Genomic DNA, 25574 nt, shown 5'->3' with positions numbered 1-25574 from the left:
AAAATCTCCAGCATGTGTTATGTGCATGTGTGCAGTGAAATTTACCCCTGGGCAATATAATAGTTCTTTAGAGTATACAAATACTGTGTTTAAAATTCCTTTCTCTGAACCACCTTTGTATTTTGGCTTGACTTTGCCCTTTACCTGGTTTCTGTGGTATGCTTTATGTTTTATGAGCACATGATGAGCATTGTTATTTTGGTTTTTGCTACATGCTACAGTGTTGCTTGATTTTAAACAGACAGTACCTTCTTTGAAACCCATAATGTTTGTTTGCTTTTCATTTTTCTACCTCAATACAAGCACAGACTAGATACTGCATTTTAGGCCAAGGATGCTATAGATGGCCTACATGTTATTTCCTTAACTCCAAGGGGCAAATGTTGTGATTTGCAAAGCCATTAAAGGTGTGTCGACTTTTACATGCTTACTGTCTCTTTAAAAAAGAAATTCTGTCCTTTCACCTGTCTGTTTGCACGTGTTTCTCTTTCTCTTCTCTGCCTTTTCTTGTCCATGCACCTGGTGCTGTGCAGGAGATACAGGAAGAACACAATGGCTATCCTTCTGACGCTGAAGCTGATCAGGTGGCAAGTTCTACATGTTTATCTGTTTGTAGCTACAGACCATGTACCTAGAAACCATTTCATACTAGATTTCTAGATGATAAGCCAAGCTTTCCAAATGCTTTTACCACTCAGTAGTGCTCTACTTTCCAAATTTGGTAGATTCCATTATGACATTATTTGCAAGAATTGGTTTATCCAACATTTTGTGAACTAGAAATTTGTTCACCTATGCTTCTCGGTTTCCCCAGATAGGGTTATTGATGAGGTTAGTGACCCTCCATCACTGTTGGATTCTGAAGTGCCTTTACAAAGACCTACAGGGGACAGACACATATGCCACAGGTGCTCCTTGAGGGTGCGGACTTTGCTTTATTCAAATTTACATGGTCCATGCCTAGCACAGTACCTGGTACCTTGTAAGTATTTGTGGAATGAGTACATATATTTATATTTATTGGTAAGAATACAAAATCATTCCTATTCTTGAATGCTTACTCTTTGCTCAGTACCTCCGAACTGTCTCTGGAGTCTCAAAAGTAGCAGTGCTTTCCCTGCTGCGCATGTAGAAACTTAATGTGTGAGACTTGTAGAATAGCAGCTCCAGGGATGCCTGGCAAGTTCCAGGTGCTTCACAGTGCTTTTGTCTTCTGTCACCCAGCCCCACCCTCCTTTGGTGATCCCAGAAGCACCTTCAAGAACTTTATTTGAAAACCACTGCTTTGAGCATGCAGCTGTTACATAGACTGTCCACCTGGAAGCTTAGAGTCAAGCTGAGGAGAAAAGTAGTAGAGAGGCCAGAGTCATCTCAGTGGACTGGAGCCCCCAGGGACAAAGACAGGGAGCTGGAGACTTCAGCTGGACCTTTAGGGTTGCAGGTGTAAGGCTGAGATGAGATAGATCATCAGGGAGAATTCCTCAGCTGGGTAATTTTGGGCAAAGGCACCAAGAGGGATGGGTTTGTTTATGAGATCAAATTTATTCCATCCTTTGATTGTGCTGTACATGAGTTGGATAAATCAAGGGTCAAATCATGTCCTGTGCAACCTGGTAGTTGCAGAAAACCTTAATATAGCACAAGTGTGAGTTTCTTCTCCTAACACCAGCTCCATAAAGGGAATCTACTGTACTCACCAAAAAACCCGAGCCTTTAAAAACTGCTCTCTTGAGTACCTATGCTAAAGCTAAATGTGATCCTTTTGCAAGTGCACCTCCCATGGGGAAGTCTGAAGCAGTGTGGTCATTTTTTGTTTTATTCTGATGGTTGCTTTTCGTCATTTAAAAACATGGCCAAGATTTAATGGTCACGGTGAGGATTTTGCCTCACTGTGTTTCACCAATATAGTCATACCTCATATAAATGCACAGGTGTTTCCAGTTACACTTGATCATGGCTATGGGAAGAGATGATAACTGTTAGATCCTCAGCCTCAGCTTGAGAGCCTATGCGTTCTCAAAATGGTCAGAATAATGGCTGTCCCCCACATGCAACATTTCATTCATCAGGACTTTAAGATGTTCAATGTGGCTTGCTCTGAAGCTGAACAGGAATCTTATCTTCCCCAACCCTCTTCAGATTCTGTTGCTTAGGACATCTTGCTTTCATAAATATATTTCAAAATAACCTATCTCCATTTATTTTCAAGTAAGTTAAGGAATTTAAGTCTACATAGTATATAGTATTTGACCATCACAATAAGGCTTAACAATGTAACATTTGAAGTAATTTACAACTCTAACATTGATTAAAGGAGCTTTCTCACTTTGTGACTATGCTGTAAAAGTAGTCACTAGTTCAGACAATAAATTAAAGAAGACTTTTCAATATAAGGCTTCTATCAGTATTGGTGATCTTTAATGTTTCTAAAACCATTTAAAAGTATGCTATACAGTATAAAAATGAATCTACAAATGGGGCTGGGTTTGTAGCTTAGTGGTAGAGCATTTGTCTATCATGTTTGAGGCCCTGGGTGTGATACTCAGTAACAGAAAAAAATATATAATGGAAATCACTATAAAAATGGAAACATTAAATGGAAAAAGAAAATTAAGTTTATATGAAAGTCTTAAAAGCAATCTTGGGCTGAGGGGTATAGCTCAGTGGTAGAGCACATGCTTAGCACACACAAGGCCTTGGGTTTGATCCCAGTAATACACACACACACACACACACACACACACACACACACACAAATGACAAATGGTTCAATATGTCCCCTTAAATGTGTTCATTCCTTTAAAAATTTGGCTGAGCTGTGTCTTAGCCAATCTGTACTAAATGCAAATTGAGTAAATTATTTGGAGGTACTGATGAGTCCTAGTGCATATTATTTTAACCATTCAGCTTTTGATAAGGAAAAGGATGGACCATGTTGTTTTCTGCCCTCCCAGTAAAACAGATATACTCCTGACCAATATTTAGCACTGGGTTTGCTATTTATATTTGATATTTTCCTTTATTTTATAAAATTTTTTTGTAACTACTTAGTGTATTGTGTTTGTAAATTGGCCTTTAAGTCCCTTTAATAAAACGTGGAAATATTCTTATATCTGTGAGAAATAATTATTGTTTGTTATTTTCAATAATTTAGAATTACAAAAGATCCATTTTCAAACATTTTTCTTTACGACATTATTCTGAAAACTTAGTATTATCCAGCCTGTTTTCCACTGAACACTAGTGGCCTCCTGGTGTTAACAGGTATTCCTTGGAAAAAGCAGTCCCTGATTACATAGGTATGAAACATGCATTATACTCTAGTTCCCTCTTGCTGATTCGGTGTACGTTAACACACTAAAGACTTGTCTCACTAATAATACAGCCTAACTTGTTTAACCCAGCATTTCCCAGACTTTCTTTTTTAAGACCTATTTATAGCTCTTGGGAGATTAATGCTGTATGAAACAAAGCTTGGGACTTTCTAGGGCTCTGATCACCTTATTATTCAGGATGCATGATGTCACACATGCCAAGGAGAAAGTGACTGGTTTCCTTAGTAGCATCTCACAGGGTGGCAGTACCTTAGAATAGACTCCAAGTTCAGGCTCCAGTCCCTAGCTTTGTAGTTCAAGCACACTGTTTCCTGACCTCTCCTGTGTTATCTGGCACTATCCAATGAAGTTTACAAGAGACTGGCTATTGGCCACCATGCTAGTCTGGTCATGGAAATGTTGGCATGGAATGCACCAGACATCCCAGGCATCCTTCTCCTAGTAGCAAGGAAACCTAGTAACTCGCTAGCATCTTTCTTGGTGAGTGTGAGCACACCTCATTCCATAATAGAGATTGGAATACAGGTTGAGTATTCCTTATCCAAAATGCTTGGGACCAGAGTATTTTCATATGCATAATGAGATATCATAGGGATGGGACCCAAATCTCAACATGAAATTCGTGTTCTTACACACCTTATACACATAGCCTGAAGGAAGTTTTATACAATATTTTTAGTATGCATGCATTTTGACTGAGACCCATCATATGAAGTCAGGAGTGGAATTTTCCACTTACGGTATCATGTCAGCCCTCAAAAAGTTTTAGATTTTGGAAAATTTGACATTTGGAATTTTCAGATCAGAGATGCTGAACCTGTACTCTTGCCTACCAAATGGACAGCATAGTCTCTTGTGGCCTGGATTGGGTAAACAGTGACAATCCCACTCTCCATGTCCCTTGTCATGTACTTTGTGGTCATGTACACATATATGTAGCTGGGCTACAGTGCAAAAGCCTAGGGCTTTCCTTAGTTACACACTGTCCTGAGACTGTTCTCTAGTTATTTGAATTAGACTTGTGAGTTTCCCAGACTGTCTCATAGGCTGATCATTTCTACAGGTAGCTAAGCACCTACATGTAATGTTTTTATTTGTGTTAGTTTCATGCTCAGAGGGTAACCTTTTCTGACCTTATTTCCAAATTCTGAAGGCACCTTATAATAGCTGTTTGTGTAGTGATATGGTATCTATCTGTCATGTCAAGCCATTCTGTATTAATGCTTTCTAACTGTGAAATGTAAACATGTTGTAACAATTTGCTAGAATACGCAGCATGATGTCCTGTGATGCTGAGCTTTGAAATTGTCTTTTAAGGGGAGGCATATATTTTGCACGCTTCTGTAGCCTTATAAGAGAGAGCACAGAACACCAAAATTCTTTAGCTAGATAGTTGAAAAGTGAGATTTGCTCCTGTTTGGTTTCTTGCCAGGCTCTAAGGGATGGAAACAAGCTGGCACAGATGGAAGAAGCTCCACTTTTCTCAGGAGAATCAATTAAGGCCATTGGTAAGTTTAATGTACATACTTTGCTTATAGAATTCTGTAAAATGAAATGGCTCCTTATTTTGAGCATAGGTGATATATGTATTAGAGATCTTCCAAACCGATTTAATTGAGGGACAAATAAACTAGGTCTATTTATTATTAGTGTTATCCTGACCTTAAGAGATGAAAGAATGTAGAGGATCCTGGTAAGCTTCAGTCCATTGTTAGATGGCGTTACCAACAGAAGAGGGATCTGCCTGTTCCTAATAAACAATTGATTAGGTACTCAGTATAATGCCAGTTCACTGACTTATGGGATGCTTTACCATAAAGAAAATGTATTGGTAGAAGACACTTATCATATTTTAATAACAGTTTGAGAACTTGGCAAAGAAATTTTAGTGGGTTATGAGATTTCAAAAAATACAATTTTAGTGCAAATAAACGATATGTGTTGCAGTTATGGATTATGATGACATAAGGGAGGGGTCCCAAATCCTTCAATAGTAGATTGTCAGGGATTTCAGGGGGCAGTCAGTGTATGGGAGGAGTTGCTGTGTACCACCTTTTTAATCTCATCACTTGGTTGGGTTGGATAATCTGCTTTGCTAGTCTATTTCCTTCTTTCTTCATGGCTTCCTCCCAAAGATGTGTGTTCAGTCTCAGAGTCTGGTCATCTTGTATCAAGAACATTTGAGTGGCTGGGCTCTCACCTGACAGAACCTTCAAATAATTACTACTGCCGAATGTCCCAGTTCGTGGCTCTGGGTATCAGCATTCTTGATTCTCCATTTTAGGTTTTGAAACGCTTTCTTTCTTGGCTTCTGGGACTTGGTTCTCTACTGGTGGTCCTCTGGCCTCTCTGACTGTTCCTTTTTTGGATATTCTTCTAACCCTATTCCATGCTGCCTTCTGAATGACTTTTTTAAAATGCAAACCAGTTATGCCATGCCCTTGCTTCTTCTCTAGAGAGTAAACTACACAAACTTACAATGTACAATGTGAAGAGGGAGTTTTTCACTTTATCATTATCAGTGGCCACAATCCATTTAGAAGAGATTAGAGCTGATCTAGGTGGTTGATCACTTCATATGTCAGATTCACATTTGAATTAGCAGTGAGATGTATAAAGCTTGGATTACAGGGTCATGATTGTCTTAGTGAGGAGGAGCGGTTGGTTGTTTCTCCTTTCACTCTGGAAATGGAGCTCTGGGAGAGGGAGGTTCCCATCTGCCTCACTCCTGTTCCAGTTGTTGAAAATATCTTGAAGTTACATGTTAAGGATATCCTTAAGCAATGCAAGTATGCTTTAAGTTCCTCCAGTGGCCTGAAAAGGGTAAGTAAATTAACCCCTAGTTTAAATAAAATGTGTACCTTGAGGCAAAGTATTAAAATAGGTCACTGTATTCTCTATGGATTGTTATTTTAGTTTGTCATTTTCAGACTGTGAAGAGTTTTGACATAGTATTTATCTGGGAAGCCATTGTCACAGTCAAGGTAATGAACATATCCATCACCCCCAAGCAGTTTCCTTAGGCCCCGTGGTAGTCCCTATTCCTGTTCATTTCCCCATCCCCAAACACTATAGACTAATTTATCTTTTCTAGTGTTTAATGGAAATCATTGCATGTATTCTTTTTTTCGTCTGACTTCTCCTGGTTAAATAATTATTTTTATATTTGTCTATATTGTATCATGGGTTAGCAATTACTCCTTTTTATTGCTGAATAGTATTTAGTTGTATGGATTCAGGGCAACTTGCTTTCTCATTCGTCTCTTGGTGGATATTTGGGTTGTTTCTACTATTTGACTATTATAAACAAATATGTTATGAACATTTACATCCAAGTCTTCTCCTTTTTTTTTTTTTGGTGGTCCAGGATTTGAACTCAGGGCCTGTTGCTTGCTAGGCAAGTGCTCTACCACTTCAGCCATGTGCCCATCCCTTTTTGTTTTAGTTTACTTTTTAGAGAATCTCCTGCTTTTGCCCAGGGCTGACCTCAGACTGCAATACTCCTACCCCTACCTCCTGAATAGCTGGAATTACAGGTATGAACCACCATGCCTGGATGTATGTCCAAGTCTTTGTATTAGGCATGTGTTTCCTCTTCTTTTGGATAAATGTCTTAGGAATAGGGTGTCTGGGTCAGATGATAGGTGTATATTTAACTTTTTAAGAAATTGCTTCTCACGGCCAGCGTGAGCAGTTCCCTTGACCTGACTGGGAGCAACTGGGGATTGAGAAAAAAAGAACAAAGACAGACATATAGAAAAACTTGGGACCGGGTGAGTCCAGCACTCCTAATGAGAGATGCCGGTGATCCCCTCCACCTACAAGCGCATTTATTTATACAGCAAGTGTGCGAAAGTGGGGTGAAAGGCAGGTCGAGTTCTCATGGGTCCAGTCGTGTATGCAGCAGTAATAGTGCAGCTGTGGTATATTGTTATTTACTGCAGACTATCCTGACTTCATCAACATGCCCTGTTTTCCCTGCAAGGCAGCCTTTCTGAACCTTGCCTCCCCTTGGCTGGGTCTGTGCCTATCAGCCAAGGGGCCCTACTTGACAGAGCCGTTCTCATGCCAAGGTCTGTCTCCACAGCCTCAGTCTCCCTACTTGCAAGGCAGCCTTGCTGAACCTTGCTTACCTCCTTTGTGCCGGGGCCTTGCCTTCTTAGCACAAAGGTGTTTGACACGGCCTTGCACATGTCAAAGTTCTTTCTCAGTCTATTTAGTTACTGGTCTCCCACACTGCTAAATTGTTAAATGGTTGTACTAGTATATACATTCTAACCAGCAATGTATAATTGAACGTTCCAGTTCTTTCTTTCCAATCTGAATGCCTTTTATTTCTTTTTCTTGCTTTATTACTCTTGCTTGAACCTACAGTATAATGTTAAGGAGAAGAGGTGAAAGCAGACATTCTTTTCTTGTTCCTGATCTTGGGAAAGTGTTCACACTTTCACCATGAAGTACGATGTTAGCTGTGGGGTTTTGTGGCTGTCCTTTCTCATATTGAGGAAGTTCCCTTCTGTTCCTTGTTTGCTGAGAGTTTTTAATCAGGAATGGATATTAGGTTTTGTCAAATGCATTTTCTGTATCAATTAATATAATGTGATTTTTCTTTTTTAGCCTATAATATGGTGGACTATATCAATTAATTTTTAAATGTTTAATTAACTTTGCATTCCCAGGTTAAACTCTACTTGCTTATTAGGTGTAATCTTTTTTATATATTGTTGGATTTTCTTGGATTTTTATTTATTAGAATTTTACTTAGAAGTGTTTATCTGTATTTATGACAGATATGGTCTAAGATTTTCTTGTAATGGCTTGTCAGGTTTTGGTATCAGTAATGCTGGCTTCATAGAATGAATTGTGAATTATTCTCTCTCCATTTTCTGGGAGAATTTATTTCTTGCTTAAACATTTGTTAACAGTTTTAGCCACTTTGACTTACAGTTTTTTTTGTGGGAAGATTTTAACTATAAATTTAATGTCTTTAGTAACTATCAGATTATTTAGGCTTCATTTTTCTTCTCAAGTAAACTTTGGTTGTTTATGTCTTCCCAGGAATTTACCACTTTAATCCAAGTTGTAAAATTATTGTCAAAAAGTCATTAATCATACTCCCTTATTGTTCCTTTAACATCTGTACAATTTGTATGGACATCACCTTTCCCAGTTTTGCAATTATAGTGTATCTTCTCTCTTTTTTAATCCCCCTGATCACTGTGGCTAGAGGTTTATCCATATTATTGACCTTCTGAAGGAATCAGCTTTTGGTTTCATTATTTTGTTTCCTATTTCATTTATTTTCCCTCTTGTATTTATTCTGCTTACTTTGTGTTTAATTCCCTCTTTCTCTAATTTCTTTTGGTGGGAGTGGTAGTCTTTTATTGGAGACTTTTGTTCTAGCCTAGGCATGTAGTTTTTCCTCCAAGTGCTGCTTTAGTGGCATCTCATCAATTATGACTTTGTGTTTTCATTTTCACTCAGCTCAAAGTGCTTCTGGATTATTCTTTTTTATTCCTTCTTTGACTTTTGGTTTCTTTAAAAGTGTTGTTTAATTTCCATGTTTGTGAATTTAATAAATTTTCTTGTTATTGATTTCTAATTTCATATCATTTGTGTTCAGAAAATATATTTTTATGACTTATAAAGATTTCTTTTATGGCCCACAGTATGGTCTTTTAAAATATTCTACACATATTTAAAAATAATATGTTCTACTGTTACTGATTAGCGTGTTCTATAAATGTCAGTTAGGTTGTTTGTTGATAGTGTTGTTCAAATCTTCTGTTTTCTTACTCATTTTCTACTTCTGTCAGTTATTGCAGAGACATTTTGAAATCTCTGACTATAATTGGGGATGGATCTGTTCCTTAGTGCATTGCTATCAGTTTTGTTTCATCTATTTGGAAGCTCTGTTATTAAGTACATAAATGTTTAGGATTATTATGTTCCCTCTGATGAATTAATGTCATTATTAATATGAAAGGACTTACTTATTCCTGTCATAGTCATTACTCTAAAGTCCACTTTGTGTGATATTACTATAGATATTATAGCTTTCTCTTGATTAGTATAACATGATATACCTATTTGCATCCTTTTGATTTCAAACTATTAGTGTCTTTATCTTTAAAGTGGGTTTCTTTTAAGCCACATATAGTTGAGACCTTGCTTTTGTCTGCAATCTGTCAATGTCTGCCTTTTAATTAGGTGTTTGGACCATTTACACATTATAAAATTATTCATATAATTAGATTTAAACCCACCATTTTTGTATTTGGGTTTTTTGTCCTGTTCTTTGTTCTTTTTTTCCTCTTTTTTTGTCCATGTTTGGCTTAATTGAGTACTTTTAAAGATTTCATTATATCTCCTATGTTTGCATAGTAGCTATAAAGCCTTTCCATTAATTTATTGGTTGTCTTACATCTTTTAACTCATCACAGTCTACTTCCCAAGTGATTTTATACTGTTTCATGTATAGGATAAGAACTGTGCAATTGTATACCTCCATTTGACCCCTCCCAGTTATTATGCTGTTGTCATCCATTTTATTTTCATGTTATGAAGCCTACAACACATTGTTTTTGTTTACACTGTTGTTTATCTTTTAAGGATGGGTTACTAATAATGCCTTAGCATTCCACAAAAGCACCTCTTCATCCACTCCCTGCCAACCTGTCTGACCTCATGACCCTTTATCCTCATTGCACCCTTTGATGCAGCCATATTAACCTCTAACAACTTGATACTCTCTTTCCTTCCTCTCTTCCTTCTCTTTCTTCCCCTACCTTCTTTCCTGCTGAAGTTGATGCTTTTCTTAGCTTTGTTACTTTGTGTCCATATCATTATTGTAGCATTTATTAGGCTATAGTATTACAGTGATTTTCTGTGTATCTCACAGATCTCAGTCTGCTTGTGGGCAGTAACTATGTCCAATTATACCCAGAATCCTAGAAATCAAAGACATTCAGTACATAATGAATGATAGAAAAGTTTAATGAAAGTGTTTTGAGAATTTGACTGGGTGGTAATTTTAGTACCTTTAATTGACCCACTCATTCATAGCTATGTATGTTCCTATCATTTCAATGGAATGATGTTTTGGGAAAGAGATGAAGAGCTGGGATCTTTATGATAAATGTGAGCTTCTTAACACTCATAGGAATTAAGTGTGTTATACACTTGATTTATAACAAAAAGAAAGTTAAAATTGCTAAGGAAGCTGATAAGGAATTTGAAACAAGTCTTTTTTTCCCCAGTGCTGCAGATCACCAAGGTCTTGTGCATGCTAGGAAAGTTCTCTACCACTGAGCTATACACCCAACTTCAATAATGTAGCTTTAGTTTTTGTTATGTGTAAAGCAGTTTCCCTTGGAGGTATTTAGGGGCTAGTTCTTAGCTTTCATTAGTTTTAAGTAAAAGTTACTTTATGAAATAATTGTCTAGTGTCTTCAGAGCTTAATTAATGCTTTGAATATGATCAATTTATCACTCAGGTAACTACTGGAAAAAATGACAAAATGTAACTTATTATGAGGCCTTTAATATAAAACCTCATTAAGTAGCAAATCAGTTTTGTTTGAATAATTGAACTTTATTAGTAGAATCTCCATTTATTTAAAGCAATAATTGATTATAAATCTATAAAGTTAAATTCCTAGAGAACTGGAATCACACACACATATATTTGGAAACTCATGCTAATAAGGGTTATTGAAGCACTAGTCTATGGCAGTAGTTGCTACTTTGGATTTTTTCTTTCAGTGAAAGATGTCATGTATATCTGCCCGTTTATGGGAGCAGTGAGTGGAACTCTGACAGTGACGGACTTTAAGATGTACTTCAAAAATGTAGAGAGGGTGAGTTTTTAAAAGTGTGCTATTAAAAAAGTGAAACTTCTGAACAGTAAAAGAAGAAAAGTAAACAGTCCCCTGAAATCCCATCACCAGAGGTAACCAGAGGGTGAGTTTTAAAACAGATCTTGTATCTTGACCAACAGGCACTTAAAGTACCATGCCTACTTGGAGGGGATATTTCATTGTATTTTCAACGTATACCTCATAAGGTATGCTATAGATCAGACTTCAGTTTCTTAGCTGGGGAAAAGAGGAAATGCAAAGTAAACAAACATGTTTTATAATCCTGCAAAGACTTCAAACTTGAAAACTCTCTTGATTAACTTTGATAGGTATTAATCTTAATTTTTAAACCTAGGACCCACATTTCATCCTTGATGTTCCCCTTGGAGTGATCAGCAGAGTTGAGAAGATTGGTGCGCAGAGCCATGGAGACAATTCTTGTGGTATAGAGATCGTGTGCAAGGTAGACTACATATGCAAATTAAAACTAAAAGGAGGCAGTCAGCTCAGAACTTATTCTGACTCATCCTTCATGGTCCTTGGATAGTAAGAGTAATTTGTACTGATAGTAACTCAAATGTTTTCAGGGCAGTGGCCTCATCAAATCTCGTATCAGTGAGTTCAATTTTTTGTATAACCCATCAAAGTAGTCCATTTTTGGAGTCACAGTATTTCTAATTAACATGACCTAACATAACTAAAATGCTGGCATTATATTATGTTTTACATCTCAGAGAAATCTTGTGGAAAGCAGAGATCAATACTTTTTTCCCCCAGTTTGTTGTTTTAAGACTACCCTTTAGGTCAGGTGCAGTGGTTCACAGCTGTAATCCTAGGTACTTTGGAGGCAGAGATCAGGAAGATTATGGTTTGAAGCCAGCCTGGACAAAAAGTTAATAAGATCCCATTTCAATAAGCTGGGCATAGAAATGTATGCCTGTGATCCTAGCTACATGAGAGACCCTAGGTAGGAGAATAGGAGAATCATAGTCTGAGGCTGGCCCTGGGCAAAAAAAAAAAAAAAAAAGTGAGACCTTACCTGAAAAATTACTAAAGGAAAAAAAGGGGTTGGAGGTGAGGTTCAAGTGGTAGAGTCCCTGCTTTGCAAATGTGAGGCCCTGAGTTCACCTTGAGCTGTTTATTTTTGTCCTTCCTCCAAGGAGTTAAGAAATATGTATGATAACTTTAATAATCAATAGTCACTTAAGAAATACTCTTAATGGATATGTTTTATTCCCTGTGACTTTACCTTATGTAATACAGTTTAGAATAACCTTCTTCAAGTACTAGGAAAGAGATCCTGCCTGCAGAATCAAGGCCCCTTCCAAATTTGGGGTTTGGATTCCTGCCCTTCTGTTTGCTTTGATCAAACCTCTGAGGGCAGTTCCCCCTGGTTGGCTCTAGGCTGCAGTTGAATCCATTTCTTTCAGACAGACCTTTACTCTAACAGGTCATGAATCTCCTGGCTTACTAGACTCACTTTAGATACTACATGGCAGTTGTCCCCTTTGGTACTTTGCAGTTGTCCTTCCCTGGCAGGATTGCACATGCAGAATAATGACAAGTAGCTACAGAACTTAAAGTAGAGGGCTTACTTGGTCAGTTCCCCTACTCATAGCTCTTTGAGTGTGTGTGTTGCGGGGGGCGGTTGCAGGAGATGGAACCCAGAGACTCACACGTGCTAGACAAGTGCTGTACCGCTGACTGAGGTACACCCTCAATCCCTTAAACTCTCAAGTACCTTCCCATTCTCAGGCTACAGGAAGCATTTCTTGTCAAGCACCCAGGTGTTTGAGCCTGATTCACTTTCCTCTGCAGCTTTGTCTTGGCCTGCCCCCCTCTCACTTTTGCCTCCCAGTCCCGTTGGCTTTTCTTTGGCTGCTCATACTTGCCTTGTGCATATTTCCTAATTCCTAATGCACATACCAAGATTGTGTGTGTGTGTGTGTGTGTGTGTGTGTGCGTGCATGCATGTTGTTGGGGATGGAACCCAGGACTTCACACATGCTAAGCACGTGCTCTACCACTGAGTTACATACACCCCCAGTGCCCCACAGCAGGATCTTTGTACATGCTCTTCCATGGTTTGGAATTCTTTTCTCTCAGAGCAGTCCTAAACAGCAAGTCAGCTCAGTTGGATACCAAGGAGTGTGCGTCACCACTGTAGCTTGGAGGGGGGGGCATGACAGAATGTTATGCTGCTCTTGCAGGTGTCTTATGGCTGTTTTAATGACTGGGGTGGGCATTTTCTAACATCTGATTTAAATGTTTTCTAGCCTAAAATTACGAAGGCCAGACTCCCAGCCCTCTCAGCTCATGCCTAAGAGACTTGCAAGATGTGGTATTTGTTTATTTAACGGGTGATACACAATTCAAAATTACAAAAGGTGTTAACAAGTGAGTCTCCCCACCCCCCCAAACCCAGCCACCCTTTTCCACTTCCTGCAGGCACCTACAGTTTCCAATTCTTAATGTACCCTTTCACAGATACCCTGTGCACAGAAGCATGCATGTCTACTCTTTGATAATTTAAATGGCAGTGGCAGTGTTGTACATACACTGTTCTGCTCCATTATTTTTCCCCTTGACAATATGCATTGAAACGTCTTTGTATCAGTACATACAAGGCTGCATCTTATTACTTTTTTTTTTTTAGCAGTACTGTGGATCGAACACAGGGCCTGGTGAATGCTGGGCAAGCACTCTACCAAACTGCTTCTTGCCAACTCTGCTTCCTGTTTTTAACAACTCTTTAGTATTCCATTAGTAGTACTGTAGTTTATTTAACTGTGGCTCCTGTTGATGGACGTTTGGATTATTGCCATTATTTTGCTGTTATAAATGATACCATAATAACTTCACTTCCCAAATTGTTGCTTGAATTTGTTTGAGGTTGGTCATGTTTGTTTTTAGATTTCATGTAATGTTAAAGATGAATGAGATTTTTGTGTTTAACTGACAGGGATATAAATTTTAAAAGATTGGGAAGCAATGCTTAAAACATTATCATGGGAGAAAATGATACCATTTTAGAGCAGGCTTTGGTGGGATTGTTCCTGCTGATTTGTGCTTGAATCTTTGGTCATCATCTTGCTTTGGGGGGCATTTTAAGAAACTGTGATATTATAAAACAGCATTATTCTGCTGAGAGGATGTTACTGAGGGCTATGGTCTCTATGTGATACACAGCCCTTTCTTTGAGTGTTCAGGCAGAAGCATCTGCTGCATTTCTCTTTTATGGATGGAGTGAATGCTATAGTTGCTTTTTTAGAAGCTTAAAGTACACAAAAAATTCCATGGCACACTTTTAGCAAGTAGGTGCACAGGACTTAATGACACAGCTTTTGTATAGAAACATTACTCTTTACATTTTATTCTGATTTCTCCCCTGCACATGTCCCCTTTATTCCAGTTGCCTTACTTATTTTTTAATCTCATTGGAGGTACTTTTGTTAAATTGCTTTCCAATAGAATGACAGAGTATAAAATGAGACATGAATTAAAATACATAGTTAAGGGAATGGTATCTGTCTGGCTCATAGGTGCTCAATACATATTGATTAGCTGAGTTTTACTAATTGTTTACTAGGATATGAGGAATTTGCGGCTTGCATATAAACAGGAAGAGCAGCGTAAACTTGGGATATTTGAAAACCTCAACAAGCATGCATTTCCTCTTTCTAATGGACAGGTAAGTACACCAAAGTAAACCTTTTCTGCATGAATTTATTGGGGTCCAAGTAATTTCGTGTGTAATTACTCCTTTCTCTAGAGATTTCCTTTATCTTTTTTCTATGTTGGTAACTAATATTAAAATATTTGAATTTTGCAGTTCTGTGTAGTGATTAAGAGAAGCTGCTAATTTGTAATTTAAAATTTGCAAATTAAAATAGAAACCTCAATGCATTCAGCTCATATCAGAATGAAAAGAGCTTTAATATTTGTTATATGACAATAAGCACTGACATGTGTTTTGTGGGTTTTTTTTTATCCAGGCACTATTTGCATTCAACTATAAAGAAAAGTTTCCAATTAATGGCTGGAAAGTTTATGACCCAGTATCTGAATATAAGAGACAGGTAGAGTATGTTGCTTATCAAACCAAAAAGAGTAGCTTAACCATTTTTTTTATCTTCCAAAAGTTTAGAAGTATAGTGGAGGAGAAGAAACTTTGTCCATAGGCATAGCTTTTCTAACTTGTAGTTTCTCCATTTCCTATGCCAAACCTTTGACTTTGTCACTGGTTGTTCATCTTTTGGAGGGCAAGTAGGCTTAAGGACAGGGCTTTAACAACCAAATCTTCCAGGTGGTTTTTATCAGATGACCTGATAAAGAGTTGATGAGCGAGGATCCAAACCACTGATGTCGCTTTGATAAGAAGCATTGTTACTTAAGTAACAATGAACAAATTATCAACTTTTGTGGAAAATAAGAAATAGATGTGATTCATACTTTGTACTTTTGCAAAGGAGAAATTCATGTTTTCCCCTTCTTCCTTCTTTTCTAACATCCTACAGGGCTTGCCAAATGAGAGTTGGAAAATATCCAAAATAAACAGTAATTATGAGTTCTGCGATACCTACCCCGCTGTCATTGTTGTGCCAACTAGTGTAAAAGATGATGACCTTTCAAAAGTAGCAGCCTTTCGAGCAAAAGGCAGAGTCCCTGTAAGTAATAAACATTGTCATTTAGGTAGAAATATATACTATATTAGATTTAATAGGGAAAGATGCAAGACAGAAAACAAACTAGCAAACAAAATGAAAAGTAGAAAAATAATCTTATAAACCCGAACATTCCTTTGATTCTTAAGGAATACCTAATTATATAAACATCCTTTTTGCTATGTTTCCCCCTTGTATAATTTCCTCCTTCTAAGTGCAAGGGTCAATTAAGTTATGCTTTCAAAATGTAGTCAAGAATAACAAAGGAGTAGCAAGAAAGAGCATGCTGTTGCATTAGCAATTCATATCACTAGTTTGATCACCATAGAGAAAATACATTCTTCATGCTGAATGGAGTGCTATAGCTACATGGGAGGGACATTATTACAGAAACAGTTGTGGCCAGCAGGAAGTGATGGTTTTGCCCAGAGTTTGCATTTGTTATGATCCTAAGGCACTTGGCCACTGGAAGAAAATGGGAGGTTTGGTGGCAGGGTTTTAGATTTTATAAGACACTGAATAGTCACTCTGCCCTCATCCTGCCGCTTACGTTATTGTGGAGATACTAAGACAATTTTAAGTTAGGAGACAAGATAAAACTAGTCAGTCATGTAGGAATGGGGCTAGATTTTAGTAATAGTTGGACTTAGGTTTTGTTTTGCCTAGAATCATAGAATTTTAGAGGTAAAAAGAGTTTAGAGCTTGTCTAGTCAGATTTGTTTCAGCCTGACCCTAGTATTGAGTCATTTGGCCACTGTAGTGCTATGATTGGCTTGCCAACTCTTAGCTTTGAGGAAAATCTTCAGGAGAGACTGTGCTTTTCCTACCAAGTAATTAGAGCATGGAATGTTTTTGAAATAATATTTGATAACAAATAGTTAATATTTGTTGCTCAAAAACACTAGGTATTATCATGGATTCATCCGGAAAGTCAGGCAACAATTACCCGTTGTAGCCAGCCACTGGTGGGTCCCAATGACAAACGCTGCAAAGAGGATGAAAAATACCTGCAAACAATAATGGATGCTAATGCACAGTCACATAAACTTATCATCTTTGATGCCCGACAAAACAGTGTTGCTGATACTAACAAGGTACATTCTTGATACAGAGGCATTGACTATTACATACTTTCTATAAATTGTGTTGCATTTGAAGCAGCCCATTGAATTCCTCACCACCTGAAGTTTGAGTTTTTGGGGTGGTCTATGGCTGTCCCCTCCCCACAGATACTCTGTGGCTGTGTTTGGCATCTCATGGGGGTTGTGATCTTGTGTCTTTCTTTGCTTCTCCACAATTCTCTCTGATGAATCAATTAAGCAGAGATACAGAATTATCTAAATCATTAAGTATCTTAATGAAATGATTGCGAAGCCCTTGAAATCACTCTAATTTAAGAAATATAGTGATTAATTGACTAATTCATATATGGCATGAAGCTCTTAGAGTGGATTCAACCATACGAAACTGTGCAAATATAGAAAGTTTACATAAATCACATTAAGCAGTGATAGTGTATATCAGGTGACAATATAACATGATACAAATACCTCTGCTGATGGCTTCCATTTGATCCCCACTAGCTGAAGGTGGTTGAGGGTTTTGTATCTAGTGAAAGATTTCAGGTCAAGTCTCCCATATCTGCTACCCAAATAAGACAGGGTTCTGATTTGAATCATTTCTGTTTTCCATGGATGTTTCCTATAGTTTGTTCCTGCAGGCAGGCATTTGGCAGAGGACTTTGTCCTCTCCTCAAGTAATTTCAGGTACTAGAAAGGTGACAACAGCCCTTATCATCTCATGCCTACTTATAAAATGACAGTTGGGTAGCACACATCTAATAAGCCCCTACTAGGGGCAAGATGCCTTGAAATAGAGTGAAACAGGCAGACAAGATGAGGTGCAATAAGAAGGTGTAAGCTCAGTGTGTTGGGAGGGCTGAAGAGGAAATGTCTAGCTCTGCTGTAGGCTTACCTAGGACTTCACAGAGGAGATGGCACTTGATCTTTGTATGGTCAGCAGACAGAGAGTTGGGCAGGACATTCCAGACAGCATGAGCACCTATCCAAGAGTGTGATGGGGCATGTCATTCACAAAAATGACAAGAAGGAGGATGTCTAGAGGTAGTGTCTCACCTCAGCAATGCTTTTGAGTCAAATTTTGTTTCTGTTGTCAGCTTGTTCATTTTCTTCTCAGTGATTTTGCCATCATTGACCACTGTCTCCAGAGAGCCAACCTCCTATCTTCCCCTCTCACTCTTTGTAGAAGTCATTACTTTCTATTTTGAAGATCAAAGAAACCATTAGGCACATAAATAGCCATCTTCCCTCATACTTGATTACCTACCATGTGCCAGGCACTGGGGATAAATATGGCCAACTGTCGGGATTAGTCGAAGAGACACATATCAAACAGGTAACTGTACAAACTGCCACATTTGGTTATCCACTGTAGCATTAAGGAGGTGGTATAGAAGGAACCTGGTTATTTTCTGTGGGACCCTGGGCAGTTACTTCATCTCCCAGGACGTCAGTAAACCCAAGCCAATCTAAGAGACAGTGTTGCAGAGTGGTCAGACCCCAGGGCTTTGGGCTCAGTCACATCTGGGTTTTCCTCCAGATTCTGCCACTTGGTGCTCTGTAGAACTTTGGGCAAGTTACTTAACCTTTCTCTAAGCCTCTGGTTTCCCTTTTGCAAAATGGGAAATAATACCAGTGTCTCATGTTGAGGGTTATGTGAGAATAGAGCATTTAAATGACTCTGCATGATGGCAGGCACATCCTTAGTCTTCAGTACATAATAAGCTCACCCCCTGTGGTCAAGGAGGCTGCCCAGGTATCTCACTAGTAGATGAGCTGTGGTGTCGCTTACTGAGATGGGGAAGGCTGGGAGAAGAATAAGGCAGGGAGGAAGATGGGGAAGGTATTGGTTTCCAGATGTTGCTGAATAAGCCACCACAATCTTGGTGGCTTACAACAGCAGGAGGGTACTATCTCACAATTCTGGAGGCCACAAATCCAAACTCTGGCAGGGCTATACTTCCTGTATGGGTTCTAGGAGAAAATCTGTTTCTTGCCTGTTCCAGTTTCTCATGTACACCCCAGCATTCCTGGGCTTGTAGCCACGTCGTTCCAATCTCTGCCTCCATGTTCATGTAACCTCCTCCCCCTCTCCTCCTCTGTGTTTCTGTATCTCTTCCATGGATGCTTGTAATGGCATTTTGGCCTACTTGAGATAATCCAGGATTATCCATTCAGTTTATGATCCTTAATACATCTGCAAAGAACTGTTTCTTCATTCATAGTTGCCAGGGATTTAATGTGGATGTCTTTGGAGGGGTACTTTTCAGCTTAGGGAGGCATCATTCATCGGTAAGTCCTCCTTAGTCCCCATGTCTGGCACATCATTTGCTGTGTCAGTTTTTCTCCATCTCTGAATCCTCCCTGTCACCATGGTAGTACTATCCCAAGGAATTATAAAATGTGAGAAAAGCTGTATTTGTGAAAACAGTCTTCTAAATATCTAGTAGTGCAAAGTCAGTTCATTGAAGAAAGACACCAAATTACATGTCTTGACTGATTTTAACTATAGCAGTGCAAATATCTAGAACATACATAAGGCCACTTATTTATGCAAGTGCCTATCAGTTCTACATATATAATTAGGGCATGTGCACATAGAGAGTTTGAGCTCTTCCTTTCTGATCAAAGTGCCTTTCACAGCTTCTTACCTGATTCCCTATCAAGAACCTTTAGCACAATGTTGAATCATAGGAATAAAAAAAGACATCTTTGGTTCCTAATCTTAGGGGAAAAGCTTTCAGGTTTTCACCATTGGGTTTGATAATTGTCACCCCAAAATTTGTGTCTACCTATAACCTCAGAAAATGACCTTTTTGAAAATAGTGTCTCTGTACATGTATTTAGTTAAGATGAGGTCATGTTAGAGTAGAGTAGGCCTTAAATCTCAAACCTAACCAATATACAATGTAAGTATATTCAGAAATATCAATAATAGGAATCTCTCTGTATAGCTATCCTTAACTCAGCTAGCAAAAATGCTTTGTCTTCCTTATTATGCTTATGTCTTTTCTTCAACAAAATCAGTGATAAGGGCAGAACAGGCCCTGCCTGGAACTGAGGGGAGAAGGGGGGATAGGTGGGGAAGGGGGGCAGGGGGGAGAAATGACCCAAACAATGTATGCACATGTGAATAAATGAACAACAAAAGAAGTATCACAATGAATCCCCACTGTACAACTAATGTATGCTCATAAAAATGCTTTAAAAAAATTCAGTGACTGGTATCCTTCCAAGAAGACCATCTAGAGATGCAGCCACACAAAGAGGAAAGATGGCTACATGGCAAGAGAAGCAGAGAGGTAGAGGCCAAGGATTGCCAGCAACCATCAGAAGCTAGGAAAGAGGTCTGCCTGGAACAGATTCTCCCCTAGCACCTCCAGAAGGAGCCAACCCTGCCAACATCTTGATCTTGGACTTCCAGGCTTCAGAACTGGGAGAGAATTAATTTGTGTTTTTTTTAAGTCCCCTAGTTTGTGATACTTTGTTACAGTACCTCTGGGAAACTAATGTAACCCCTTTTATATTCTTAGGATAAATCGCACTTTGGTCATGGTGTGTAATTTCCTTAACATGCTGCTGAATTTTGTTTGCTAGTATTTTGTTGAGAATGATATTCATAACATATATTGGTCTGTAGTTTTGTTGTGCTGTCTTTGTCTGGTTTTGTTATCAGGGCACTACTGGCCTCATGAATTAGGGAGCATTCCTTCTGCTTCTATTTTTTAGAAGACCCTTCATCTCTTGTCTAAACTACCACAATTGTAGTAGTTTAATTGGACTTGTAATTGGACTTCTGTTTCAACTCTGCAATATACTCTCCACATTATAACCAGAGTGATCTTCCTTTTAAAAATTATTATTATTATTGTTATTTTGGCAATTCTGGGGTTTTAGCTCTGGGCCTCACACTTGCTAGGCAGGCACTCAACCACTTGAGCCATGCCCCCAACCCTATTTTTATTAATTTTAATTGACAAAGTTGTATAATTTATGGTGTACAACATGATATTTTGAAATATGTATACCTTATAGAATGGTTAAATCAAGCTAGAGAACCTATGCATGACCTCACATACTTTTTCCTTTTTTGGCAGTACTGAGGTTGAACTCAGCTTCGCAGTTGCACACCCTCAGCCCCTTTTACTCTGGTTATTGTGGAGATAGGCTCTTGCTTTTTGCCCAGGTTGGCCTGGACCATGATCCTCCTATTTTAAGCTTCCCACCCTTGCCGGAATGACAGGCACATGCCATGAGCCCAGCTTTATTTCTGTGAGATGGATTGTCAAAAACATTTGCGCAGGCTGGCCTGGAACTGTGATCCTCCTGATTTCAGCCTCACAAGTAGCTAGGATTACAGGTATGAGCCACCAGTGCTTGGCTCACATGCTTATTTTTTGAAGTGAAAAATCTGTTCTCTTAGCAATTTTCAGGTATATACTACATCATTATTGTCACCATGTTGCAGAGTGATCTATGTACAGAGCTCTGTGCACATCCCTCAGAGCCTTGAGGCAGTAACTTCCAGATTGCTGACCAGGACCTCTAAAGCCCTCCACCCTTGAGTCCTTTCCTTTCTGTCTCACCACATCTTCCAGGTCCATGTGCTAGCTGTGTGAAACTCCTTTGAGTTCCATAAACACATCCCAGGGTCATCTCAGAACCTTTGCCTATGCTCATATAACCTCTGCTCACCTAAGAATCCCCTGTCCTTCAGTTGACACCTTAAATGTCACTTCTTCAGAGAGGTCCTTCCAGATGAGCAGATCTCTCCTTGTTCTGTGGTACTCTGCACGTCCTTTTCTGTGAACCTCGGCATACTTCTGATTCCTTGTTTAGTGGCTGTCTAGCTATTTGGTCCTCAGGTTCTTGACAGTAGGGACCATGAGGATCTTGTGTATATGTACATTCCCAGAACTGGACCAGGTACATGAATGGCTGTCTCAAGGCTGTGAGATGAAGTGCTGGTTGGCAGTCAGGATTTTCTTTGCATGGACCATCACTAGCTAGAGGACCTAATGGCAAGTGGCATTGCATGTTACATTAAAATTTTCTGACTCCATTATGGAGGCATAGTGACAACATGAAAGATGTTTAAGTCGGAGTTGTTTTTCAGAACCTGTAATATGGATGGCAAGATTTAGCTGTAACCTGTTACATTTGAGAATCCTGGGTGGGAAAGACAAGGCTCTGGAGCTCAGAAAAAGGTCAGGGTTGTGGTTGAGATTGGTGCCCAGCAGGTGGTTTTGGGTGGTGATTGTAGCCTTGAGGAGCAGAAGCCAAGCACAGAAATGTCCTCTCTGAGACCTAAAGAAGGATTCAGTATCCCAAGTGGTGGGAGCAAGGAATGGGGGCAAGGAGGCTAGAAGCCAGGGGGTGGGGGTAGGATGTGCAGGCCTTGTAGTCTGGCAGACGATTCTGCTGCTGTGCATCTTCACGGTTCTCTCTGAGGCTGCTGTTTTGTCATGTGGGAAGCCATCCCTGCTGCAGACTATAGACAAGTTTGTTGCAATGGCCTGGCAGGTCTTCAGCCATTGAACAGCTGCTCTGAAATCAGGGGATCCTGAGTCCATCCAGATGGCTGCTTCCCAAGGGATATGCAGATTTCTGTTTCCCACAGGGTTGATAATGTCCCGTTGCCACTATAAGCTTCTTATAGACTTGGGCATATGTGGGTAACAGTGTCTCAAGTTCACTTGCTCCTCTTGAGAACCCTGTTTTGTTAAACCCTGTGGAGAGAAGTCTGACCAGCAAGTTCTTTGTTTTCCACAACCCTCTGAACCTCACCCCTCTGCTCCTGCCAGGATATAGATGGGGTTCCTTTCTCACTCCCTTCTCCTTCTTTCTGTCTTGAGATCTCCAGGTGCTTGTTCCCTGCATCGTGGCACAGAGCATGCAGTGCCCTTTTAACTCCATAACCTTATACTTTTAGCCCTCATGGGAATTGAACTCAGGGCCTCACAGTTGCTAGGCCAACTCTGCCACTTGAGCTACACCCTTAGTCCTTTTTGATTTTAGTTTGTTTTACAGATAGGGTCTCCTGCTTTTTTCCAGGCCAGCCTCAGACTGTGATCTTCCTCTTGCCATTTTCTGAGTAGCTGGGACTACAGGCGTGTAACATCATGGTAGGATTGTTTTTTAAATAGAGTCTTGCTAACTTTTGCTTGTGCTGGCCTTGAACCTTGATCCTCCTATCTCCAACACCCAAGCAGTTGAGATTATAGGCATATGCTACCTCAATCAGCTCATAACCTCATTTTTAATAGCATTCGTCTGGTTTGTATTTTTTATAATTTGTTTATAGACAAGAAATTATCCTTAATATATTCTCCTGGTTCATGTTTTCTTTATGCAGACGGGCTTAATAACCATGAGACTCACTCACTACCTCATGGAACTTCTTGCCCCTGGCCACTGACTACCCAAGGCTGATTCCTCTGCTTTGGCACAAAGTAGATGTCTAATGAACTCATTCCTGCCTGGCTCACTTCAGTTTTCCTGTCTGCCTTTCTCATGACCATACCCTGGGCTGCTGAATGTTTTAGAACAGAAGGCCCACAGCATGTAGACTGGAGTCATTCCAGATTTATGTGCTCTAGCCTCAGCTGGGCCCTCAATGCTGCTGGGGAGTCCTCTTAAGTTTCCCCAACTAGCTTCCCCATTCTCCACAAGGGCCATTTTGACCCCTTTCTGGTTTTTTAAGTATATGGTCCTCCAGCCCTCCATTTGCAACAGCTGGCTTTGCTTCCTCACACAGAACAAACTTTCAGACGAGAAACTTCCTCCCCATCATGTCTCCTGTTGCAGTGGAAGAGTTGGCCTTCTCCCTAGGCCCTGTGTTCTCTCCCTAGCCTCTCCTACCTGCTGAAAGGACCTTACTCATTAAGTCATATTCTCATTCTTTGTTCTTCTCTCTGTCCCTTTTCTTTAGATTCCTCAAATTTCTTCAGGCTTCTGTCCTATGCTACTCTCCTCATATTATACACTGTGGGGAGCACCATGAAGCATGCCTTTGTCTGCCTTTATCATCCATCCAAGTGCCAGTGACTTCCATATTAATATTTTTCCCACGGTCTTGAGATTTCATATTTATTCCGCTGTCTCTAGACATCTCCAGTTGAATATTCTTACAGCCTCATTTGATGCTGACTACACTAAAAGCCAAACTCTCTTCCCCCATAGAATCTGCTCCTTCTTCAGTAATGTGTATTTCAATAAATGATGCCATCATCTCTTGGGTTGCCCAGCTTAGAATCATGGGTGTAACCTGTCTTTGCCACTTCCACTTCTCCAGTCAGCCACTGTGTCCGGTCTTTTAAATATCTCAAATTTGGTGTCTCTCTGACTTACTTCTTTCAGCCAGATGATTGCCCATTTCTGTGCTGGTTAACTTCCTCCAGTCTTTTCTTCCTCTACTGGCTGGCTGTCTTCACTCCTGACATCTGGCCCAGGCATGCTCTCTGGCCTCATCATTCTTTGTTTTCCCCACTGCCCTAGCATTTTCTGTGCTGAATTTATCTCCCACTCAGAAGCCATGTATTCACCTATATATATGGCCCTTTTGCCTTGGGTATTCTTGTTCTTTCTTCCCTGATTCTCCTTTCTTCCCTTCTTGATGTGCAGGGCTGACCACTGCACCTGGTGCCTCCTGTGCTGTCCTATAGCATAGGACCTACAGCCCTGTGCTGTCCTCGACCATGTTCTCCTTTGCCCACTCTCCTAGACTTGCAGGGCCTGGAGGACCAGAGTCTCCACTTTTGTTCATTGTTGCTGCCCCAGGACTTAGTTCAGGGCTGGCCATTCACATTCACTTGGTAAATGGTTAGAGACTAAATTAATACTGTGTTCTTTGGATCACAGGTGTTTACTTTTTTTTTTGAGATAAAATTCAGATAACATAAAACTCACCATTTAACCATTCCATAGTTTACAATTTAGTGACTTCCAGTTCAAAGTGTTGTGCAATTACTACTACTGTCTTATCCCAGTACATTCTCATCACCCTAAATGGAAACCCTGTACTCATTAACAGTCACTCCCCATTCTGTTCCTCCAGCCTCCAGCACCCACTAGTATACCTTTGTCCTTATGGATTTCCCTGTTTTGGACACTTGATATAAATGGAATCATGCAATATGTGGTATTTTGTGTTTGGCTTCTTTCACCTGTTTTTAGAATTTCTCCATACTGTAGCATCAGTATTTCATTCCTTTTATAGCTGAATAATATTCCATTGTATGGATAGACCACGTTTTGTTCATCCATCTATCTCTTGATGGATATTTGGATTGTTTCTCCCTTTTGGCTAGGGTGACTAGTGCTGCTGTAAACATTTGTGTACAAGTTTTTGTTTGAATCCCTGTTCTGAATTCTTTGGGATATATACTCAGGATAAAATGACTAGATCATATGGTAATTCTATGTTTAACTTCTTGAGGACCCATTAGACTGTTTGCCACAGCAGCTGTACCACTTTACATTTCCACCAGCAATGTGTTAGAGCTCCAGTTCCTCTATATCCTCACCATAGATATGTTTTGAATGTTGACCTCTGTAAAATGTAAGCTAACTACAGACCACATTTTATTATGAACTCACCAAAGGGATATCAAACCATATTCCCTTTTTTGATACATT

The 25574-nt window shown here is 39.5% G+C and overlaps 1 protein-coding gene across 11 annotated transcripts in view; it reads left to right on the top strand.

Annotated features, from left to right (window-relative positions):
* Mtmr1 (myotubularin related protein 1) overlaps positions 1-25574 on the top strand; it is a 79436-nt gene that overhangs the window by 18109 nt on the left and 35753 nt on the right. For 3 of the 11 annotated variants that reach the window (XM_074062419.1, XM_074062417.1, XM_074062415.1), the window contains 8 exons: positions 534-584; positions 4768-4843; positions 11100-11194; positions 11550-11657; positions 14784-14885; positions 15190-15273; positions 15712-15861; positions 16764-16952. In XM_074062419.1, coding sequence (XP_073918520.1) covers positions 534-584; positions 4768-4843; positions 11100-11194; positions 11550-11657; positions 14784-14885; positions 15190-15273; positions 15712-15861; positions 16764-16952 — 855 coding nt within the window. Of the gene's footprint in view, positions 1-533; positions 588-4767; positions 4844-6780; positions 6872-11099; positions 11195-11549; positions 11658-14783; positions 14886-15189; positions 15274-15711; positions 15862-16763; positions 16953-25574 lie in introns of those variants that run through there. The other 8 variants (XM_074062418.1, XM_074062416.1, XM_074062414.1 and 5 more) reach the window with 4 other exon arrangements.

This window comes from Castor canadensis, chromosome X, assembly GCF_047511655.1.
Source record: "Castor canadensis chromosome X, mCasCan1.hap1v2, whole genome shotgun sequence".
Classification (NCBI taxonomy): Eukaryota; Metazoa; Chordata; class Mammalia; order Rodentia; family Castoridae; genus Castor; species Castor canadensis.
The sequence above is the reverse complement of the archived record's forward strand: the minus strand, read 5'-3'. Positions and strand labels throughout refer to the sequence as shown.